The sequence below is a fragment of the Ostrinia furnacalis genome, unplaced genomic scaffold, assembly GCF_004193835.3.
Source record: "Ostrinia furnacalis isolate ACB-3 unplaced genomic scaffold, ASM419383v2 OfSCF2311, whole genome shotgun sequence".
Classification (NCBI taxonomy): domain Eukaryota; kingdom Metazoa; phylum Arthropoda; class Insecta; order Lepidoptera; family Crambidae; genus Ostrinia; species Ostrinia furnacalis.
In genome coordinates this window covers 319,687-343,082 of record NW_021132550.1, presented here as the reverse complement: position 1 = coordinate 343,082, position 23,396 = coordinate 319,687, and the positions used below count along the sequence as shown (strand labels likewise).

At 39.0% G+C, this 23,396-nt stretch overlaps 2 protein-coding genes across 2 annotated transcripts; one reads left to right on the top strand and one right to left on the bottom strand.

The window, feature by feature from the left end:
- Positions 1–204: 204 nt before the first annotated feature.
- On the bottom strand, positions 205–11,840 carry LOC114355050 (von Willebrand factor A domain-containing protein c12.2). Its single transcript, XM_028307707.1, has 12 exons — positions 11,829–11,840; positions 10,849–11,752; positions 10,246–10,451; positions 9,452–9,639; positions 8,811–8,970; positions 7,463–7,618; positions 6,449–6,557; positions 6,013–6,133; positions 3,950–4,130; positions 1,582–1,727; positions 1,096–1,197; positions 205–540 (listed from the first exon to the last, which is right to left on the bottom strand). Exons 1-12 carry the CDS (start codon positions 11,838–11,840, stop codon positions 426–428), a joined length of 2,400 nt encoding a protein of 799 aa, XP_028163508.1. The 3' UTR covers positions 205–425.
- A 7,444-nt stretch (positions 11,841–19,284) lies between these two features.
- LOC114355055 (glucose dehydrogenase [FAD, quinone]-like) lies at positions 19,285–23,217 on the top strand. Its single transcript, XM_028307710.1, has 3 exons — positions 19,285–19,546; positions 20,591–20,724; positions 21,599–23,217. Exons 1-3 carry the CDS (start codon positions 19,435–19,437, stop codon positions 23,102–23,104), a joined length of 1,752 nt encoding a protein of 583 aa, XP_028163511.1. The 5' UTR covers positions 19,285–19,434; the 3' UTR covers positions 23,105–23,217.
- The last annotated feature ends 179 nt before the right edge of the window (positions 23,218–23,396 follow it).

Here is a 23,396-nt window from a genome sequence, read left to right as displayed (position 1 = left end):
AGTAAAAACAGAAACTAGCCTATTTTTTTGGTTGACCTTATACATATAGGTACAAACATAGTAACAAAATAGGTAAATACATATGTATATTATTTTAATTGTATAATTTATTACATTTATCTAGGAATGTAAATATTTTCTATACCATGATATAGCTTAAATCTAGTAGTAAGACAGTTACAATCGTCCCAATGATTTTAATTTAATTTATTCGGAATACCAACAGCAACAATAAAACGTATAGGCACAGTTTCATTTTTGCTTAACGTCAATGCTCGCTCTTGAGTGTCCTGTCGATTAAATATCCCAGGAGGTGTAGTCGCGCGTGTTTTGTTTTAGATGCAAACTCGCGGAGATGAACAGGCCTGGCTAAATCCTCTATTTGCTTCTGGTAAATTAAAGGAGGTCGTGTGAACTGGTCGAGGCTAGCTGTCGGCGTTCTGTAGTAAGGAAGAAGCGAAGATTTGCTGCATGATGTGAGGTAAGTTGGCTGTGTCCATACATACGTGGGCGTGTCCCGCTGGCAGGCGACGAAGTAACCTGGGGAATAGGAATATTAATATGAAAGTAACTGTGTTTGTTTCTTAGATTTTTACACATAAACTACTGCAACAATTTTGTTGAACTAATAGGCGGTTATCACACTGCGCCGCGCTCCGCCGCGTGATTTTCATATAAAAAATGCTTCATCTTCATCAGTGTGAAGTGCCGCGCGTGTTTTCTATACAAACTGAGGTACTTGCATACAATGATTAAATCTGTCGCCCCGCGCTCCGCGGCGGAGCGCGGCGCAGTGTGATAACCGCCATATTCTTTGGGGTGAAATTGAATAGAATAAGAATACATTTATTTGAGGGTGAAAGTTTTTTATAATAAATGTACAATCATAGGTACAGTTGTAACAAAGATGTGCTGCGAACTTATTGCTTATTTTGGTTGTCACGAACAATTTGACGCTGACTTGTCTTTGTTGTTGATATATCCCGGTGCAACCCGGTCTAAACGTCAGACAAAACAGGTACTTAATTATTGTCTAAAATCCTATTGCCAAATTTTAGTTACAATTTGTTAAAATATAAATAAAAAGACACTTACATGGAAGCTTCGTCGCCAAGACTGCCGATGAAGATGACGTGCGCTTGCACCTTTGACTCTGACGTCAAAATTGTGCCCAGTTCTTCTGGCTGTATACCGTACCTAGAGAAAGAAATAAAATTGTTTTAGAGGTAAGACCTGCGCATTATGGGACGTATATGTGCTTACTTTGCTTCTGTTTACCATCAAATAACGTCCTAAATACCATCATGAATAACGTTAAACACTTCCTGAGAATAGCGTCAAACAATAGTGAAACGAATTATCCTCGTAGGTTTACTTTAGCACTATTTATCAGCAAATAAATTAATATAAACGCCCGTGTTCACAAACATAACTATGAGGTCTCACAGTACGCGTGGACGCACAGGGTGACACACGAACCAATCACAGAGCTTCGATTTGCTGCTTCACTTAAGCAAGTATCGTTTATGAATACGTGTGAAATACCCAAATAGCAATAGAAATGATACAAAAGCAACATACCTCCTTAGATTTGCGTCGGATAGTATCAGAACTATAGATTCATCTGCGTCTTCTTTCGCTAGAGTCGATATCGCGTGCTTGGCGCCCGGGAGCGTGTTGTCGCCCGACCAACAGAACTGAGAATGCGCGTGCATCGTGCGGATTATCTAGGACAAAATAAGCAATAAAATATTACACATTCTGTAAAAGTATTGTAAGAAAAACATAAAAATCCCTCATGTAAAGGTCCCCGAGCTCAATATTAAAGAAGAAAAAAGGATTTAGCACGAAATATCTATACCTCTAAAGTCTGGTCGCCGAGCACGTAGAATTTTGTCCAATGACCCCAAGCTACCTATCCTTATCGCTCGCGCGTAATTATATTGCTGTCGCGACTATGCGACGGGCGGCAGCAGTGAGTGTGCGAGCGCGACAGCAACATAATTACGCGCGAGCGATAAGGATGGGTTACTTGGGGTCATTGGACAAAATTCTACGTGCTCGGCGACCAGACTATATTTTATACAACTTTTCAAAAGATACCCCAAGATTCCCCATTTAACATTTCAAGCAATAGATGTTCACTGCTGCCCTCCCCCAAGGATTTTCACAAGGACCGGTCGTGCGCTGCCCATAACCAGGCGTTTCTCGCTACCTTTACCAGTAGGCCTAAGATGCGCGCCGCGATAAGCGGTTATCACGCCATTTTATCGTATTTGCCCATACATTTTTACGTCGATAAAAGTTATCACGGCGCGCATCTTAGGCCTACAGGTCTTACCTTATCTTATCCTCAGAATACGGAACAAACCAGAAACCGTCAACGGGCGTAAATGTGTATTCATATAAATTACTCCAAAACGCACTAGTTTGACTTTAGAGCAATTAGTCAATGGCCGGCGCGCGCATTGTTTACATATCCGTCAGATTGACACTTTATAATTAAATTATGCCGTCTTGTGCCGTTCCAACATGTAAGAATGCTACTGGAATTACGAAGAAAGTGCATGGGATCATGTTTTATCCGTAAGTAGCACATTTCCAATTCATTTTAATTAAATAAATAATTTTCAAAAAAAATCACGGTTGTATTTTGTAAGTGTTGCCACAGGTCAACGGAATATTTTACCCTACTTTTTTATATTAAATTACATTTGTCTATAAAAAATTCACGCGTTAATTTTGTTAGCGTTACCACAGAATAATGGAATATTTTCCCCATCCTTTTTGTTTTAATTAGTTTTTAGTGTATTTTCATCCATGACAATATGACAACCTGATTAATTAAATTATAAGTGCCACTTGTGGTCTAAACTGAATAATTATTTTTGATTTTGATTTGATTTTAATATTTTAATTAATTTATAATATTACTCCCTAAATAATGAGGAGATAATAAATTACTATCGTGAATTTCATACTTTCCCATTTATTCAAAAGTAAGGCATTGGTATCAACAGATCAGCAGCAGCAATATTTGTATATTTAATAATAATTTTAAGCAATTAATTATTGCTTACATACTTACTCTGATTTTCTTTCAGGATACACAGCCAGAGTTGCCTCGCAATCAAATTCAAGTATTGGTGATGTTTTTGATTTGGATTCTGTTTTTGACTCCAAGAAAAGTTAAACTAAAAGCACTACTGCGCCGTAAACAAATGTTTTGTTGTCGATATGTTTACATAATAAAGAACCTTAAGTTTCTTTTTTGTTTTACTTGGCATTCTAAAATTTATATTCGACTTTTGTAATTGACTTTTAAATAACATATTATACCTACATGTAGTATATTACACTATTTAATAGAAATAAATAATCATCTACACTTAGTTACTTCGGAGTAAAAATTAAATTCATAGGTAGGTAGGTACTATCTATGCCTATGGCCAGTCATGTCGTCTCGTTCTATCGCAAAGAATCACCATTTGATGAGAGCGAGAGCAAAAACGGAAATGGATAGTTAATACTGTGGCCGTGTGTACTTATTTCACTTACTTATTTTTTACTTGTTTAACATCTCATTAAAAAATTACATAATTTTACCCCGAAAATGGGGGTGTCACACGGCGCTAGTAACACTAAAGGGGGTAGAGGGGCGCGGGAGGGGAAGTATTTTGGACACAAGTTGCCGCGTAGAAATGTTATCGAACACTCCTTCTGGTTTGTTCTGTATTCTGAGATCTTATCATAGGTTCACCAGTGGGATTCTACTGCCTAATTTATGTTAACTGGCAGGCGAATTACATAGCGGTAATCACAATAGACTGAACGCGGTAAAGCAGATGATTTTGAACAAGGTTATTCTAGCCTCGTGAATAAGAAACCGGTGATGCTAAGAATAAGACCAACCCACGAGGTTTTTGTAACCTCGTAAATTAAAACTCACCTGCAAGCGTTGTTTTTCATTTTCCGGCGGGCGGTCGACGCGGACTAACTCCAACGCATGGTCCTCGCCGGAATGCGCATACATATCGTAGCGGATGCGCGCCTCGTATCCTCGGAGAGCTTCTGTTAGCAGTACAACTGCCTCCATCGAACGTTCTAGACGACCGTCGTAGCTGTTGAACCTGTTGTCAAAAATAAGAAATGACTTTTAAATAACCTAAAATTTCGCTCGTCGAGTGTAAACAGTCTGGAAGTCTTTCGTCGGCTCTAAATCTGGTATTGGTGAAAAATTAATTGTTCATGTGCCATAGCGTGAATCACATGAGACGTTATGCTACATCACTTCCTCAGATCATAGAAGGGAATAGATGTGAAACGGGGGCGTGGCGCGTGTCTCCGCGATATGCCCAGAAACGAACATCGGCCGCGTAGCTAGGTTAGTCGCGATTCAGTCGTACTAAGGAAATGTTCTCCGATATTTTGGATAATGCGTCGTTACGTGCAATAAAACAAGTGAAACGAAGAACTACAGGAACAATGGAGTCATTTACTACATGTAAGTATTGCAAATCCATTGGTATTTTGCTTATAAATAAAATAAACTAAACATTTTTACGAACGAATTTAGTGCCGTAACAGTTACCGCGATATCGAAATCAGTGGTGATAAAAATTCTAACACACTTGTACATTGACGATTTAGTTAGCAACCACTTTATGTCATGCTCAACTACTGCGCAATGTATTTAATTTCTTCCGATATCCACTGTCGTGTGAAAATACACAGTACGGCCGCATGTGCCGGTCGTAACATAGTGCCGTGCTCGTGTTCTAATGCGGTTTCCTATTATCGATAAATAGAAGTAAATTATAATTTTCTATTTTGTAATTTTAAATAAAAAAATGATGTGTTACTTGCGATTATAAGATTTTACAAAAAAAAAATAACAGTAGAAGTAATTAGTAACTGTCAACTATGTAATTACTATAAGAGCTAGTTGAAAGCCTAATATAGGCATTATTTTTGATAAACATTTATGCGGTACGCAGATCGCCATAATTAAAAAGTAAATGCGTGATAGTAGTTAATAATAACGTATAATAATAAAAAGGTTTTCATACATAAGCATTTTGTGAAATCAGTTTCGAGCCTTGCCCCTAGCGATTTAAAGTATCGATATCTTGTCGACTACATTTTATCTTTGTTCTCTCACTAGCGTTTTCTTAGTGTGCGTCACGTCACGCGGCCGTTGATTGGCCATAAGGCATGCCTTCTGGCCAATCACAGCACTTTTAAGCCGGTTGCACATGTTGTCGTAGACTCTCAGTCGCTTTGTTTTTACACAGTTGAATGTGTGTGTGGGAGCTGTGGTGGGGAAAATGTGGGGACACTGGTTCTCGTTGTAGTTACGCGCGACTTCATATCTATTCTCTTTCTATGATCTGAGATCACTTCAGTTTTTATATCTCACACACCAGATTAGCAAGCTGAAGCAAAGTGGGATCGTCATATCTGTCAAAAAACCGATAACTGCTGGGGTAAACGAGTTTTCAACTCTACAAAAGTATGTTGGGCGTCATTTAGCTAGATAGAATGACGACTTGCAAAAAGTCATTGACAGAAGCTGGATTCGATCGTTTGTTAGTCGTATACCTCGAAATCAAAAAATCATTGTAGCTTTTCACCTATTCGCATTTCACCGTGATAGCGTTTTTTGTAGTAGCGTGTAATATCGGTAGTACATTTTGTTACTAGCTGAAATTTTTAACAGATTTTTACAACAGTAGCAAATTTTGATGTATCATGTATTATCAATAGCCTATTTACAGTAAAGACAGGCAGGAAAGTAAATCTACTATGAATTTTTTAGACAATTGTAATTAGCGATCAAAAATTATACTACAAGAATAAAAATCTATTTAGAAATTTTGATATCGCGACGAAATGCGAATAGGTGAAAAGCTACAAGGATTTTTTGATTTCGAGGTATACGACTAACAAACGGTGTGGCAGCACTTCTCAGTAACGTACAAGCGTCACCAACGTGTGATAGCTGCTTTTTACCTGTACATACTGCCAGACACATCCACCACCAGTCTGAGTCGCTTGGGCTTGTCGGGCGGAGCGCCCGGCGGCGGCTCTTGCTCCATTCGCCTTCGGTATATCGATCTTTCGCCTGTAAGACCTGGAAGAATACAACTAGAATTAGAAGAGTATTTTATTCTATCGAAGGAAATAAGTTAGTTTGATTTAGATTTGTAGGAAGTGACAAAAAGGTCGAAACGAGAAAGAATAACTATAGGACACCTAAAAGATGTGTTACCACCACAAAAAGATTATTAAATTCACTCAATAGCAGAAGTAACAAAAACACCTATACTAAATCATTTGATGCGTTCCGTAGCTACATTGCAAAAGACAAAAACACTGGCACTATCTTTAAGATTATTGCATCTAAATAAAAAAAAAATTATTTAGAAATAAAAAGTATTGTAAGTACCTTCAATTATTTTAGCATCATCTAGTTCTCCACTGGTTTGGTGTCGAGTCCATTGTCGTTCCTTTTTCTTAGCTTGCAGTTCTGCTAACACACCTCTCAGCGCACCAATCTAGTAAATAATAAATCATAGTATTTTATTCCAACTATCACTGGCATCCGTAAATTAATGATTAAAAAAATGTAGCATTAGTGACTCTACAGTATCATAAACAAAATGTAATGTTGAAGTTTTTTAGCCATTAGAATCGCTTCTCAAACTAAAATTTAAATAAATAACTTGAAAAAATCAAACTGCCTAAGGCGGGAATAAAGCTCACGACCTTTCGCTTGCTAGGCGACTGCTTATCCAGTTTTTAAGTATCTAGCTCAGTTGGAAGAGCAGTCGCCCGGCAAGCGAAAGGTCGTGGGTTCGATTCCCGCCTTAGGCAGTTCTATATTTTCAAGTTGTTTATCTATACTTACTAATATTATAAAGCTGAAGAGTTTCTTTGTTTGTTTGTTTACTTGAACGCGCTAATCTCCGGAACTACTGGTCCGATTTGAAAAATTCTTTCAGTGTTAGATAGCCCATTTATCGAGGAAGGCTATAGGCTACACAACATTACGCTACGATCAATAGGAGCAGAGCAATAATAAAAAATGTTACGAAAACGGGTTTTCACGCGTACGAAGTCGCGAGCACAGCTAGTTTAAAAATAAAAATGTAATCTTGAACTTGACGGTATCATAGACTTTGTCGGCCGTTTGGTGTAGTGGTTCGAATCGGACTACTATTCCGGAGGTTGCGGGTTCGATTCCCGCACAGTACAAACATTTGTGTGCATGAACATATTTGTTTGTATTGGACTGGGTGTTTTCTATGTATAATATGTATGTATTTAAAAAAAAAAAAGGATATAAGTATGTTTATATCCGTTGTCTAGTACCCATAGTACAAGCTTTGCTTAGTTTGGGACTAGAAGCGCAGTGTAAAATGTCCAAGGATATTTATTTATAGACTAAACAAAATGTTACCTGTGGCTGTACAGCTCTAAGGAATTGCTCATAGAGCTTTGCGTCGTATTCGCTCATCTTGATCTCCTTCAGTCGCTCCTCGAAGGCTTTCCTGTTCATCTCACGCGCAGCTTTTTTCACATGCTCGGGAATGTCGTCTTTTTCCGCATCGGATAGCTGAGAAACAAAAATATACATGTTATACTATACAGTATGTAAATAAATTTTGCTTATTTTTTTGCGAAGTGAGGTGATGCTGCCTCAAACTTTTTCTATGAGGCCACAAAAAATTCTAACTACCCATCAACTTACCATATTTTAGAACAATATTTTGTATGCGACCAATCTCCAACGCTCAACAAAAACACTCAATTTTTTATTAGGAACTGATTTTGATCGAGCTTGCTAGATTTCGATGCTTACAAAAAAAGTCTTTCATTATCATTATGTCATTAATCTCCACTGCAGGACCCTCTCCAATGCACCAGAGCAAATGGAGGATTTCGCCTAGTCTAACGCACACCTATCCAGGCAATGTGACTCTCACAAGCAAATGGAGAATTTCACCTAAAGTACGGCCAACTAGCAGCGATACAAAAGGTCGATACGACTGTCGAGTTGACAATATATTCTGTCTCTTCCCATCTTGTGTATTTGTCGTAATGTCTCGTTCTCCCGCCAAAATATGTCATGACATTGGGTTTGTTTACATTTGGTATCGCTTCTCGTTCGCCGTACCTTAGAACATCGTATCATACCTTATCTGTGCATTGAAATGTGACTCACCTGATGCACATCATGTCCCTTGTCTAGCCGGTAGGGCCCGCCCTTGCCGCCCAGCCCGGCCGTGTCCCGCCCTCCAGTGCCACCCGCCCAAGTGTTAATTACCTACCACTTTTCGAATCAGACAGGCTATTTTCATCATGATCGTTTTCATCAGTTTATTTAGTCACCACTGCAGGATTCACCCTCTCCAATGTACCAAAAGCAAATGGAGAATTTCACCTAGAATAACGCACACCTGCCAGCCGATGGGGCAGCAAGGTTTTGGAGTGGAGGCCACGTAGTGGAAAACGTGGCGTAGTACGTCCACGTACAAGGTGGACCGACGACCTCATAAAGGTAGCGGGAAGGCACTGGATGCAGGCCAGGTTCAGCAGTGGACGACCTGTGGCTGAAATGATGATGACGATCTAATATCCATGCAATGAAAACGGGACTATTCCCACCTCTCGTTCCCACCACTGCAACTCCTGTGTAGCCAGGATCTACAGCTTGACCGCCACAAAAACCCAACCAATGAAGGTCAAGTTTGTCCCGGGGGAAAGTTAAAATGTCATTGGATCCATGCAATGAAGTGAACTTTCACCTGATGCACATCATGTCCCTTGTCTAGCCTGTAGGGCCCGCCCTTGCCGCCCAGCCCGGCCGTGTCCCGCCCGCCCGTGCCGCCCGCCCAAGTATTCCCGCCCACGTGTGGTTCGTTCTTTGGGTCCTCTTTACCGTGCTTTGGTGAGGACACGTCTTTACTGAAATACAATGTTTTGTTAGTACTGTCAGCGTCACATAATTGGTCACACACAAAGTGGCCAAAAAGTTGACAACACAACCTTATTCCAATGAGGGTTTTCGCGATTGAAAAATCCGCCATATGGCAATACGTAGACGGGAGGTCCAAATGCAGCATGATTGGTTATTTTTGACATGACATTGACAGATCTGTCAAAATCCACCAATCATGCAGCATTTGGACCTCCCGTCTACGTATTGCCATCTGGCGGATTTTTCAATCAGAACATAGTAAAACACACAGCCTACATTAGCATAGAAAACGTATAAATGTATACGCCTCTCACTGGATGGATTGATGACTGGTGAAGATCACTGAGAACTCCTGAATGCAGGCAAACCTGGATCCGTTGTCATGGAAATCCATAGAGAAGTACTTTGTCCAGCAGTAATGTCCGTCTTTTATTTAGCAAATATTAACTTACAAATATTTATACACACCCGCTAGTCCTCTCTATGGTCATCTGTAGCTTTTTAAGAGCCTCTTTAGAGCGGCCTTCTAATACGCCCTCTACCGGCAGCCCACTTGAATGCAACACTTCTAATAGTGTGTCCGCCATGTCTTTGCTATAGCGGTCGAAGTCGAACACGTTGCTTATGGCTGTTGCTAGGTCCTCTCCTGGGTATTTCTAGAACACAAAAACAGGATAAGATAATATGATTGTGATAGTTAATATTTATAAAAACTGTGGAGTGGTACCGGATGTTTAAGTCTTAGTCAACTTCAACTATTTTTCTAAGTTCAAAAAGTAAAAAAAAAACCATTTTTTTCCCAGTTTCAAAAAGTTTATTGACTAGACCAGAGAGTAACTTTTTGGGTGGTATGCAATAAGTGATTAGGTATTTCATTTATGTATCAAAATAAAAATTTCTAATTGTAAGGTAGTATGCTATAATGCTACGTTCATGATCGTCATCACCATTTCAGCCATAGGGCATGGATTTTTATCAAATAACACCAATCATCCCTACATAATATGCCACAGTGCTAACACTTTACCGTCATGCATTCATGTTAACCCTTAGGCCCAGAACAGACGGTGAAACGCAACTGCAACGAAACTGCAACTTTCTGATGATTCTAATTAATGAAACTGAAACTGAAACTTTCAAACTGGTCGCGTCATGTGTGGTCTCTCAACGGACGCTATGGCAGAAACTTAGATGCAACTCAAAAGTAACTAGCAGTTGCAGTTTCGTTGCAGTTGCGTTTCACCGTCTGTTCTGGGCCTTACCTGCAAATGCTTGATAATATTGACTAGCTCTCTCGTTGAGTACGGGTACGTCAGCTGTCCCTGATCCGCCTTCTCTCTCAAGACTGCGAAAGCCTGTACTAGCTTCTTCATCACGTCGTGCGGTACGTCAGGCCCGTAGGATTGGAGCAGTTCCATCTCTGAATCTATTGAGGGATTGTCTACGGCGTGGCAGGAGAATAGGTCACCTGTAGAAGAGAGAGGTGGAAGGTTTTGAAATTATACGAGTATTTAGTTCTTCTTTTAGGTTATTGGAATTAAATTGAAACTAAAACCTTCGGAACCCAATCGCTTTCCCATTGGCCGTAGTAAGATCTTCTATGCTAGTACAGTCGTCATAGCAGACTATATATTTTTATAGAATAATAACACATATTTCAACTGCATCAGATGCCAAAGTTGGCTTTGTGTGCCAACGTCTGTATAATGGCGACTGGGGTATGAATAACTATCGGAGTACAACCATTTAATTGGTCTTACACTTTACGCAATTAGAAGACGAAAACGAAGAACCATAGACAAGTTTTATTGTTGAATCACCAATTAATGATATTGAAATGTCTTTCAAAATCGGTTAGCACTTACCCAGAGCAGCAAAGAAGTCGTTTCCCAAGAACGGGAAGCCAGGCCGATTGGCCAACACGATCATCTTGAAGTCATCGTGCACCGGAATGAAACTCTTCACGTCGCCCCCAGAGGTTTCAATCATATGCTTTGGCACTATCCTCCTCCCATCACTGAGAATCATCTCCCCATTTTCCACTAAAGTCTTCAATATACAAGTCACATGCGTAGGAGCCTTATCGGCTTCATCAACAACTAATACATGACCATTTTTGACAGCTTTCACTAGTGGTGAATCTTCATAAACCACTATACCATCTTTGACAGTTGGCTGAACTGTCAAACTCTGCACTGTAGTGTCTCTATGCAACTGGATGTATTCCCTCGGTCGGTTTAAGAGCTGGAGTAATCGATCAGCGATTTTGTTCTTACCGACTCCTTGATTTCCTACTAACAATAAATGGTTTCCGAGCAAAAAGTCTTGTAACAACCACTCTAGCAGTTTAACGTGTTGAGGCACATCGTAGAATAAGATATCAGGTACTTTCGTTAAGGCGTCCGTTTTGAAGATTTCTGTCTTTGTGTCACCAATGGTAAGGACGCCATTTTTGACTGAGCATTGAACTTTTTTCTCCTTGGGATTACTGGAAAAGATGCCGAAACGAGCTGAAGGCTCGATTCCGATTCTTACGCTGGCGCTATCTAGTGCCTTTCTGGCTAAGTTTGGCAGGAACTTAGCCAAGAACGTTCGCTGAACGGTTTCGTAGGCGGATTCTGTAGGGTACTTGGCCATTCGACTGGCGATGCGCAGGAGTTGCCTGGTGGAGAGTGAGGAAGAGAGGTTTTTGAGAGTGCTGTCCTGTGAACTTCGGAGCTCGTCTGCTAGGTTTATTATGGAGTGGAGAGGGGTTGATATGTCTCCGTACTGCAATAAGATGAATTACAAATTAAGAATAAGAATAATAATGTCTTTATTCAGCACAATATATGGTATACAAAGCAAGAGTAAACATAAAAATAAATAAAAACATATGCTGAATAAGCGCCTGTTCGCGCAGTGCGCTTACAACCTTTTTTCACCCCTCGCCGGACGTCACTATCGCCAATGCCTCCAAACAGGAAGTAAAGAACATCACTAGCGCGTCGTCCGGCCATCTTTATCTTTTGGNTAGAAACATACCGATTAGATACAAAAATAGCTAATTTTTCAGAGATTCACATTATGTTATAAAGTCAATTTTGATCTAAGTCGAGTTAGATCCCTTTTCACTGGGGGTACAGATTTTATCTTTGTTCTCTCACTAGCGTTTTCTTAGTGTGCGTCACGTCACGCGGCCATTGATTGGCCATAAGGCATGCCTTCTGGCCAATCACAGCACTTTTAAGCCGGTTGCACATGTTGTCGTAGACTCTCAGTCGCTTTGTTTTTACACAGTTGAATGTGTGTGTGGGAGCTGTGGTGGGGGAAATGTGGGGACACTGGTTCTCGTTGTAGTTACGCGCAACTTCATATCTATTCTCTTTCTATGATCTGAGATTTCAGTGATGTCTTAAACATCAGAGCAGGATGTAGAGATACAAACTTTTCGTGAAAAAATGCGTAATCTGCATACAAAAATGCACAATNGGGCTACCTTTTCTTTTTTTTATTATTTTCTATTGACGTTCATAAGTGCCACTTGTGGTCTAAACTGAATAAATATTTTTGATTTTTGATTTTGATTTTGATCTTACAGTGACAAAGCAGGTGGTCTTCCTTACACATGCTGCAAACACGATTCTCGATCTTTCCTTTATCTTGTCTTTTGGTGCAGTTACAGGTGAAGTTAATTCCAAAGTACAGATACGGCTTTCTAAAAATGTTGTGAAGTTGTTGAATGTGGGTAATTCTTCAAAATATTCAGCACTTACACATGCTTCCCACGCTCTGTGTGATTCTTGGTCCAATTTCTGAATTACCAGAAATATAATTAATGGATCCCAAGTACCGGTGTAAATATTTAATGCATTCAGGTTTGTTAAACATTCTTTGGTGTTGTCTATCAAGGCCTTCAGTTGTGTAGGTGATTGTACATTTATTTTCTTCAAAGAAAAAAGCCTTTTCAAAATAGCATTAACGATTAGCCGTTTGTACCTATTTTTCAGGGTGTCCCAAGCAGGTTTGTAATTCTTCTCAGTAATTTGGAAATGCTTGATTGTATTCTTCGCTTCACCGATAACACACGATTTCAGGTATCTAATGTAATTTTTGCACATCACTAAGTCCTTTATTTGCATGGATTAGGGCTACAAATGTATCTTCAAACGATTGCCATTCCTCGTACGCGCCGGAGAATGTTGGTAAATTGATTTGTGGTAATTTTTGCATGTGGGGTGTAATTATCAGCGCGATCACTTGAGCTGCTTGTATTCAGTGCAGATGATTCCCCCTGCTGTTGACGTGACAGCAAGGAATCTGTCAAATCGGCCTTGAGACACGTATACACTTCTTCACATTCTCCATGCACATCATTGACAAAGTAATTCAAAGTATCTCGATCACTTTTCGTAGTTAGCTTGAATAACGTCTGATGCGCCGTGCGAAACGAAGTCCAGTACTCGTCGATGCATTGAATTTTCGCTTGTAGATAACCCTTTGTTTTTCTTGTCGTTGGACACTTTTTAAAGTTGATTTGTGCCTTCTTTATTAATTCATAAATGTCTTTGAGCTCTTCTATAGACGTTTCTATGTCTGACATTGTGAATTATGTACGTAAACCTCATTTAAAGACACTGCAATATCACTGCATTGACGTTATTTTGTTCTGTGCGTTATAATCACTTGTTTACGCCAACCCGTCGCCGTAGGTATCGTAGCCGCGTAGCACCATCTGTGCGTAGCACAATAGCAAACCGGTTGGGTCGACGCGCAGGTAAAAATATGCTCGCCACTCGATGCAAATTCTCAATTAATTTTACGCAGGAATCCGGCTCGATTTTGACCACTATGTTGAGTACGTTAAGGTTGAATTTTGAATAAAGGGACTGGTGATGAGTGAAAGACACCTTGCTAGTAAGGAGATGTATTTGCGACTAAACAAAATATTGCGCGCGGCTTATCGCGCTCGAATGTGAGGCATTCAACAACTAAAAAAATACATAAAATACCCAGAAAATGCCAACAAATAATAAAAAAATATACTTTTTGAAAAAAATCTGCTTTTGAATTCGTGTTTTTTTTGGTTATTTGTTACATTTCTCCAAAAAATGCCCATATAACCTGTTATAACTTTTTAAAACCTGTTAAAAACCACCTGTGGTTTTTATTGCTTTGTATTATTCTCTATCGTATTAATTTTGTAAAACCAAAAATCGCATGTCTCTATCCTTATCACAACATTTGCTATGATCGTTTGAACAAAGGCCTGTCACCATCACCACATTATTCTCCGCTACAGGTAGAGACAATTTTAATTTTAATTAAAATGCTTTTTTTACTTCGAAATCTTTTGTTTTTATTTGAAATCTAACTTGTCTTTATCAAAATTACAAATCTAGAGCCACTTTCAGTTTCGTTGTTAACGAAGCGTTGAATGGCGCGCCCGGAGAGGCTTAGTTCAAACGATCATTGCAAAGGCAAACGTTGTGATAGGGATACAGACATGCGATTTTTGGTTTTACAAAGGTAATAAGATAAATAATAATACAAAGTAATAAAAACCACCTGTTATGGGGGCATTATTTGGAGAAATTTATCAAATAACAAAAAAAAAACACGAATTAAAATGCAGATTTTTCTCAAAATGTATCATTTTTTAATTATTTGTTGCCATTTTCTGAGTATTTTATGTATTTTTTTAGTATTGTCTGTTATTTAGAATTATTACTGTTTTTATTTTATAAGGATATACCTTTTAGTTTAAAAGTTGTTACGTTTTCTTTATAAAAGAAACTGGAAGAATAAAAATTCTATAAAAATATCAAAAAATATCAAAAAATTTTTGACGTCTTTTTTGTCTATAAAAATAGGTCTAGTTTCACTTATTTTCATATGTACACTTTATCGTGACTCACACTGTATTAGTTTCAAGGGACTTATTTTATGTCAATTTCAACTTGATACCTCCCTGTTTCTCTCACATACGTTGACATAATTTATTATTCTTAAATTCTAGACAGACTATGACGTATGTCTTGAAAGTATATTTGAACAGTTTAATTAACCAAGTAATTATTATAATTGGAGTAAATATTAATGTCTAAAGTACAGTCTATCCCGGAAAGTAACAATGCATAGCGATGGAAATACCTAAAATACATTTTAGATTATTTAATTCCTGCCTCAGCCTAGCCAGGATAGAAAAAAATGGAGCGAGATGGAGGAGGCTTTTGCCCATACAGGGTGCCACAGTTAGTGTAATGACGACTAATAACTATTGTACTGAAAACTATGTATTTTTGTAAAATAGAGCTAGTTTGAAAGAAAGAAAGAAAAACATTTATTTGGTTCCACTTCCAACTTAAAATATAACACACAGAATCAGATAACAAAAAACAAATACAAGTTAGAACCAAAACTGGTCACCGCTCAGGATTATTGTGTCATGCTCTGGAGTTGTAAATAAAACCCAGAACACGACGCTGTTATTCTGCGGTGACCATTTTTGGAGAGAGCTGGGCAAACATGAGACAATACACAAAAAACAAACAAAAGAGAAAGAACAAAATAAAAAAATGCAATATTAAAAGAAAAAAAAAGTAAATAGATGATGCCCAACATTATCCGTCATGACGCTGACAGGAGGGCGCCACCATCACGTACGGGTTTTAGTAAAATTTGGCGAAAATGCACAAGTTCACCGCCATCAACAAAGAAGAAGTTGTTGTTTATGATATTTGCAAGAGGGCGCCACCATCAATTCCAATACATACTTAAAGGCACTGGGTCTCTATCAGAAGGAACTCTAGGGGTGGAATCTCCATTGGCGTGGGTTAACGGGCAAGGAGATAATATCTTGGATGGTTGACAATCACTTTCCCTACAATTTAACGTTCCACCAAACTCAACACGCTTTCAAAGATAACCTCGCAGCCGCTTGCTCACACTTGACATGACACAACTGATTGACCAGTGGGTCTAGACAAAGTGCAAATTATAATCGCAAACCAGTCGAAAAGTGGTCGAAAAGCCCCTTTTTTGTATGGAGTTTTGACGGATTCGATTTTCGATTCGATCAAAAAGTGCGTTTTGTCTAGGGGGGCAGTTACCTTTTTCTGCGCATCAGTCGGGTGTTACGTTTAGGAATCACAAACCTTCCGCTCTACAGATTTATACAGATAACATAATATTAAGATTGGTACTATTAATCATCAATAATAATTTGCAGCATCTGTGTCCAGCGCCGACATACTAAAACCACAGAATAATAACAAGTACCTACTATGTACGCTAAAACTTAAATTACATTATTTAGGGCTGATTTTTCAATCGTCGGATAACTTTTAACTGAAGAATAAGTTTGACACATTGACAGTTTCAGTATGGGAAATATGTCAACATGACAAGTTTATTCTGCAGATAAAAGATATCTGACGATTGAAAAATCAGCCCTTAAAAAAATATACATATAAAAAACAACACGGAGATACAACCTCACTTTAATTCGGAGATCGCGGCAACAACAGTAAATTTTATTTAAACGAAAAGCAACAACATGCCGTTGCTATAAGTCACAGTCCACTGAAATAACATTAAAAATTAGGAGAAAAAGAAAAAAAAAATCAATCAGTCATGTCAATCATCCGTCAAGTGTCAACATTTTATTTTTACTGCCGTTTGAGTGGGTGATTTTTAGTTTTACAATAAATAAAAAAATCATGTGTATGAGCATGCGCTGCCACGCAGATGGAAAGTGACGTGGCAAAAAGTTTGGAGCATAAAACGTCATGGGACAGGGGCACTAAACGTTCTCCCCTCGCCGTAAGCATTCAGGGCCTCCGTCGGTGCTGGAGTTACAATGTTCATACACGTGTCGCGCATAACCTAGACGTGAGTACATTTTGACCATTTGACTTCCGTAACTCTATTATGTAGGTTTTAAGCTTGTTTCTTAATGTACTCTTAATTTTCAGGGAACGCATTGGCGGTGGTACTGGTAGGTCATTCCAGCACCGCGTGGCTGCGAATCTAAAGGATCCCCTGAAAGCCACAGTTCGATGTTCAGGAGTGAGAAAGGTGTGTATGCACATTCTTTTATTATATCTGTTGCTATCCTGTGCCCAAGCCAACTTCTCATACAGATAAATTGGCCTTTTTGTTTTAATGACTCCAAAAAGCATGATGGTCAAGTGCAGCTGCCTGCGTGCTTCCATTCTCATCAAGTTTGCAGAATTCAGAAAAGGGGACACATGTGTCCTCGGGGGAATATGAAAGCAGAAACGTGCACAAGAGTTTTGAACTCTCTGTATGAGTCTTGCAGTCCTTGCTAGGAGGCATGGTCCGTAAACCGTGTCACAGTAATTAAGCTTTGACAGTACCAGTGCCTCACAAAGTGAAATTCGAAGCCTTTCACACAAGTACGGTCTAATACCTTACAACAACCTCAACCGATAGAAGCAGTTCCGAACGCAGTCAGCTATAATGGCTCTCGAATCTCAAGTGGCCATCCATAATGAGACCAAGGTTCCTGGCCCACTCAGATACTATCCAATTCACGATTTAGCAAAGCTATTGCGCTCGCATGACCGGCTGGATTGAATGAGACATAGACTTGCAGGTCATCAGCGTACAAGTGGTAGTTACAGTGTGTGATTTGAGTAATTATATCTGCGCTATACAGTATGTAGAGGATGGGTCCTAATATTGAGCCTTGTGGCACACCGCGAGTTACCACCTGAGGTTGGGACTGTGACCTAGTACCATTTGCGTGTTTCAGCTCAACATATTGCCGCCTTCCGGACAGATAACTATGAAACCAACGGACAGTACCTGGGTCGAGACCATAATAGCTCATCTTGGACAGCAGCAAGGGTATATTAATTGAATCGAAGGCTCTAGAGAAATCAAGCAGCAGTAGCAAGGTGACCTTCCCCTGGTCCTGTGCAGCCAGGATATTATCAACAACATCTGCCAAGGCGGTTGCCGTCCTACAGCCTCGCCGGAAACCTGATTGATAGTGTGGAAGCATATTGTTTTCTTCAAGATATTTGGTTAGCTGATCACACACTATCCTCTCAAGCACCTTGGAGAGGCATGGGAGGATACTTATCGGCCTGAGATCACGCAATGATGTTGGGTGGTTATTCTTCAGAATTGGTTTTATAAGTGCTATTTTCCAACTATCAGGAAATTTATTGTCAAGGATGGATCGGTTGACTATTGCAGTAATGGCGTCCAGTGAATGCGGCAGAGTAAGCAACAGCATGTCTAGTTATTATTTAATTTCATTTATTTGTATTATAATTAACCTACAGCAGTCATCATCACATGGCGAGCCCTTATCAATGAGTACAAGGACATCTTACGAATTCATAAGTCAAAAATTGTGGAACCTCTCAAAATTTTGTTTATTAAGATTTATTAATTTATTGCAATTAAATACATTGTACAGGTTCATACAGCTTATAACCGCAGTCTGTGGAGGAACACTGATGTGGTCGCGATCCTCATCAGTGAGGGAAAGAGCAAGAAAAAGAAGATAATTAAGAAACTTAAAACTAGCCCAATTACACAAAATACCACTACACCCTATTGTGAATCAAATTGACTCACCGAATATTTTAATTGGCGACATTGATACTATTAATTTAATTTTACATTGACATTTTCTTAATTATTTGACATTAATACTATTGAATCCTGTAATTTTTGCACGTCTGCAAGCAGACTAAACACATGATCCTATTTAATATTGTCACCCTGTATTACTGTGTTTTTGGCAAATAAACGTTTTGAATTTGAATTTGAATTTGAATTTGACTTATGGTCTGGTGAAACATGGTGGTGATGTTGCCACCGTTAGTTGGAAAACTGCAGCCTTTCGTGAAGGAGTCTTGTCTCTTAGGGATTCGTATCTAAAGAGTGTCATGTTGAACCTCTCAATCAAAATAAACGTATCTTTATTTGTTTGAAATTGGTTCTTCAGATCGTCAAATGCTCTTAAGGAGCCTTTATCAGTTTATTATCTTTTGTCCCTACCAGCGCTTCGAGACGAGCATTTGGCAAGTGCTGAGAAGAAGTGTTCTAAAATAGGAAAAGTATGAATTACAAACAATATATTCAGAAGCAAATTACTGTTACTTACGTTACATTCTCACTGTTAGAAAGTGCCTTACGATGATCTGAAGATGTTATTTATTTATATTAGGATTAGATGTGGTTATCAAGTGGTTGTGTTATGTTATGTGGAGTGACTTTTACTAATGCCCCTTTAAAGGATTGTCTCGAGGTGCTTGAAACCATACATCAAGCTGTATGTACTCGTGTACTGCGTAATAAAATACCTGTTGTTCTCAATTTTAAAATTGATTTTGTTAATAGTTGATGTGTTGTCGACTGTACATTGTTTTAATATAAGGATAAAAATGTAAGATAACGGCAGAGTCAAAGGTATCAGTAACACAGAAGCCATGGACGTAGCCACCTCGAATCTAGGTTTGGACATAGCACATAGTGTACTCAGCGCTATATCTTTGTTAAATTTAACGGCTTTCCGATACCCTGACGAAGCAAATGTAAAAGGTGAGTCAGCTGTACCTAAATATATGGCTCTTTAATCAAACTGATAACAATTTGTATGAAAAGGTTTTTTTATAATACATATTTGAACTTCCCTCTCCTGGGAAACGTTGCTGCCTTAGAGGAGTAGAATCAATCCTTTTTTTAAAGGTTATTAGCAATTTGTATTGCACAAAATACTAATATTCCCTTTAGCCCCTCGTGTTAAGCTAAATAAGCTTGTGTTACGAGTGGGCGGTGGGATTCGAACCCGCGTTCGTCGGATCTCGAGTCGGCCAGTCCGACCCATTCACCGTTCGGCTATTGTGGCTATAACCGTAACCGTATATCATGACTATAGCCTTTAAAGGATAATGACCAAAAATGTATGGAGTGTGGTCCAAATGTCCACCACTAACGAGACCTATGTAGTAAAATAGTCTACTAAATACTGATTCATTATAACTAACCGCAATCAAAAATATGCTGTCAGTAAAAAGTTATGACTGAATGAAAAGTCTGTTTTTTACCTTTTCATCCGAAAAATGTTCTTGATTTCATTCTTTCTATCCATTGCACATTTTTGACTAATTCTACGCATGTTATGTCATGTCGCATGTGGCGCGGGGTTGATGAATTTTATTAAATATTATAACTAGCTGTGCCTACGACTTTGTACGCGTGAAATTTGTTTGAATAATATTTCCCATTTTTACAACATTTGTCTTTACTGGTTGTAGGGTGATGTTATTTATCCTAAAACCATCCTTGATAAATGGGCTATCCATAACAAAAATAATTTTTCAAATCAGACCAGTAATTCCTGAGATTAGCGCGTAAACTACTACAATTTTTCAAACAGTCAAAACTTTTTACTGACAGCTTATTTTTTTTCGTCCCATACTGAAAGTTAATCTCTATTTAATGGACTATAAGCCAATATAGGTCTCATTGGTGGTGGACATTTGGACCACTTTTGGTCATTGTCCTTTGATACACCACCAGTGGGTCGCCCTGTATACATGATGCAATAAAGAATATGTTGATTTTCCTAATTCCAACTACCAGACGGGGCGTCGTTCGACTACATAGTGCTGGGCGCGGGCTCGGCGGGCTGCGTGCTGGCCAACAGGCTCAGCGAGGACCCGAGGGTGACGGTGCTGCTGGTAGAAGCCGGCGGGGACCCGCCTCTAGAGTCCAACGTAAGTGACTTCATTCATTTTATTGTTCCATACCCCAAGAGAAAAAAACCGGCCACCTTATAGGTGGACCACCAATTTGGTGTTCATTTGCTAATATTGTACCTACCCAATCTACGTGTAAATATACATAACTCAAAGGTGACTGACATAGTGATCTATCAATGCACAGCCTAAACCACTGGACCGATTGGGCTGAAATTTGGCATGCAGGTAGATGTTATGACGTAAGCATCCGCTAAGAAAGGATTTTTCGAAACTCCACCCGTAAGGGGGTAAAACGGGATCCACGCGTACGAAGTCGCGGGTGGCCGCTAGTCTATACTTATAATAAATCTGTAGAGAGGTCAATTCTGTACATGAAATATATTTTCAAAATAACTATCAGGGGATGATTAGTGATTGATACTGATGCCAAAAATGCAATCAGTAAAATTTTTGTCTGTCTGTCTGTCTGTCTGTCTGTCTGTATGTTCCTTATAGAAACAAAAATTACTCGACGGATTTTAACGAAATTTGGTACAATTATTCTTCATACTTCTGGGCAGGTTATAGTATACTTAGGAATTCCCACGGGAACGGGAATTAGCGGGAAAATCCTTTTGTTTGAAAAATCTAAACCGCTTAAGTTAGACGCTTGAAATTTGGCATGCAGGTACCTTAGTAAACTTAAAGCTTAGTTACAACAGGATATTGCAAAATTCCCACGGGAACGGGAGTTAGCGGGAAAAAACATTTGTATGAAAAAATCTAAACCGCGTAAGATAGATCAAGGGGGTAAAACGGGATCCACGCGTACGAAGTCGCGGGCGGCCGCTAGTATTTAATAATTTAACATAGCAATATTTTCAATCTAATGGAAATTGCCTCGTTTCAGCTACCGGCCTTAATGGGCGTTGGTTTACGAACTCAAAGCGACTGGAGCTACACTACTTCTACTAACGCATCATGCTCTGGATATAAATGTCATGTTAACAACGTGGATCATTTAGCACGAGGCAAAATGCTAGGTGGTTCAAGCAGCCTCAACTTCATGTATTACGTACGAGGGGACCCAAACAATTATGACACTTGGGCTAATATCACGAACGATCAAAGCTGGAGTTACAACAACGTTTTGCCTTACTTCATCAAAAGTGAAAGAATGGAAACTGCTGCTGTTTTAGAATCTCCCACCGGCAGGTTTCATGGTGCTGACGGATATTTGGGTGTGACGAAAGTACATGATAGCAAAACAAACAAATATTTCGATGCTTTTCAAGAACTTGGGTACAATACCGTACTTGATACCAATGGTAATTATACATTAGGATTTACAGAGCCGCAATTTACTATGGCTGATGGTATACGCCAAAGCACAGCAAATGCTTTTTTGTCACCAATAAAAAACCGACCCAATCTTTATGTTCTCAAAAACCATCTGGCAACAAAGATCAATTTCGAAAACCAAGTTGCTGTAAGTGTGAATATAAAAAGTGACGAAGGAGTAACAATGACATTAAAAGCAACAAAAGAAATAATATTATCAGGTGGAGCTATCAACAGTCCTCAACTACTAATGTTATCAGGGATTGGACCTAAAGATCATCTGGAAGATTTAGGAATAAATGTCGTTTCTGATCTTCCCGTGGGAGAAAATTTACAAGATCACAAGTTAGTAACATTATATCATACAGCAGGACTGGCGCCCATTTTCAAGTTTATTAACCTACATGAATACCCTACTGAAGATAATATGATTGGCTTTGTAACATTGGAAAGAAATCAAACCTATCCTGATTATCAAACAATAATCATTACTGGAGGTGCAGAAACCACACTTTTAGTGTGTAATCTTTTATTTTTATTTGATAGTGATATTTGTCAGAGTTTTCATGATAGAAGCAAATATAAAAAAGTAATGATAACTTTCTTAACTGCTATGCAACCGAAATCTAGGGGGCAGCTGCTTTTAAAAAGCACAGATCCTGAAGAATATCCATTAATCTACACAGAGCCATATTCTGATGAGAGTGATCTAGAAAGTGTTGTAAGGTATATAGAAGATTATTCCCGGATTATTAACACGACGTATTTCAAGAAAGTTAAAGCAGAATTCTTGGAGCTGGAAAAATGTTCGAGCTACCCTGCTGGCAGCAAAGCTTACTGGCGGTGTTACGCTCAGTGTTTAGTTACCACATTTTACCACCAAGTGGGCACGTGCGCCATGGGCTCCGTGGTGGACAGCCGGCTGCGCGTGCGCGGCGTGGAGAGGCTGCGCGTGGTGGACGCCAGCGTCATGCCCACCATCACCAGCGGCAACACCAACGCGCCCACCATCATGATCGCCGAAAAAGCCGCTGACATGATCAAGGAGGACAATACCATCCAAAACGAACCTTAATACATAATGTGTGATGTACAGTTTAATGAACTATAGAGGTTTTTGCTTTTCTTTGTGTTCTAACTGCTTATCATAGGTACCCATAAAAAACAATTAATAAATTAAAATAATGACTTCTAATTTTTGTATTCCTATTTTTAGTTGGGTAAGTAGGCACTTTGACATTTGTTGTAAAAAAATATCGAACCTACTTCTAGAGCTCAAAGTCTAAATTAAAAAAAACAGTAGGTTTACTTGCTGTTATAAATGCATAATAAGCAAACAGGATTATCGTATGTTAATTAAAATGATT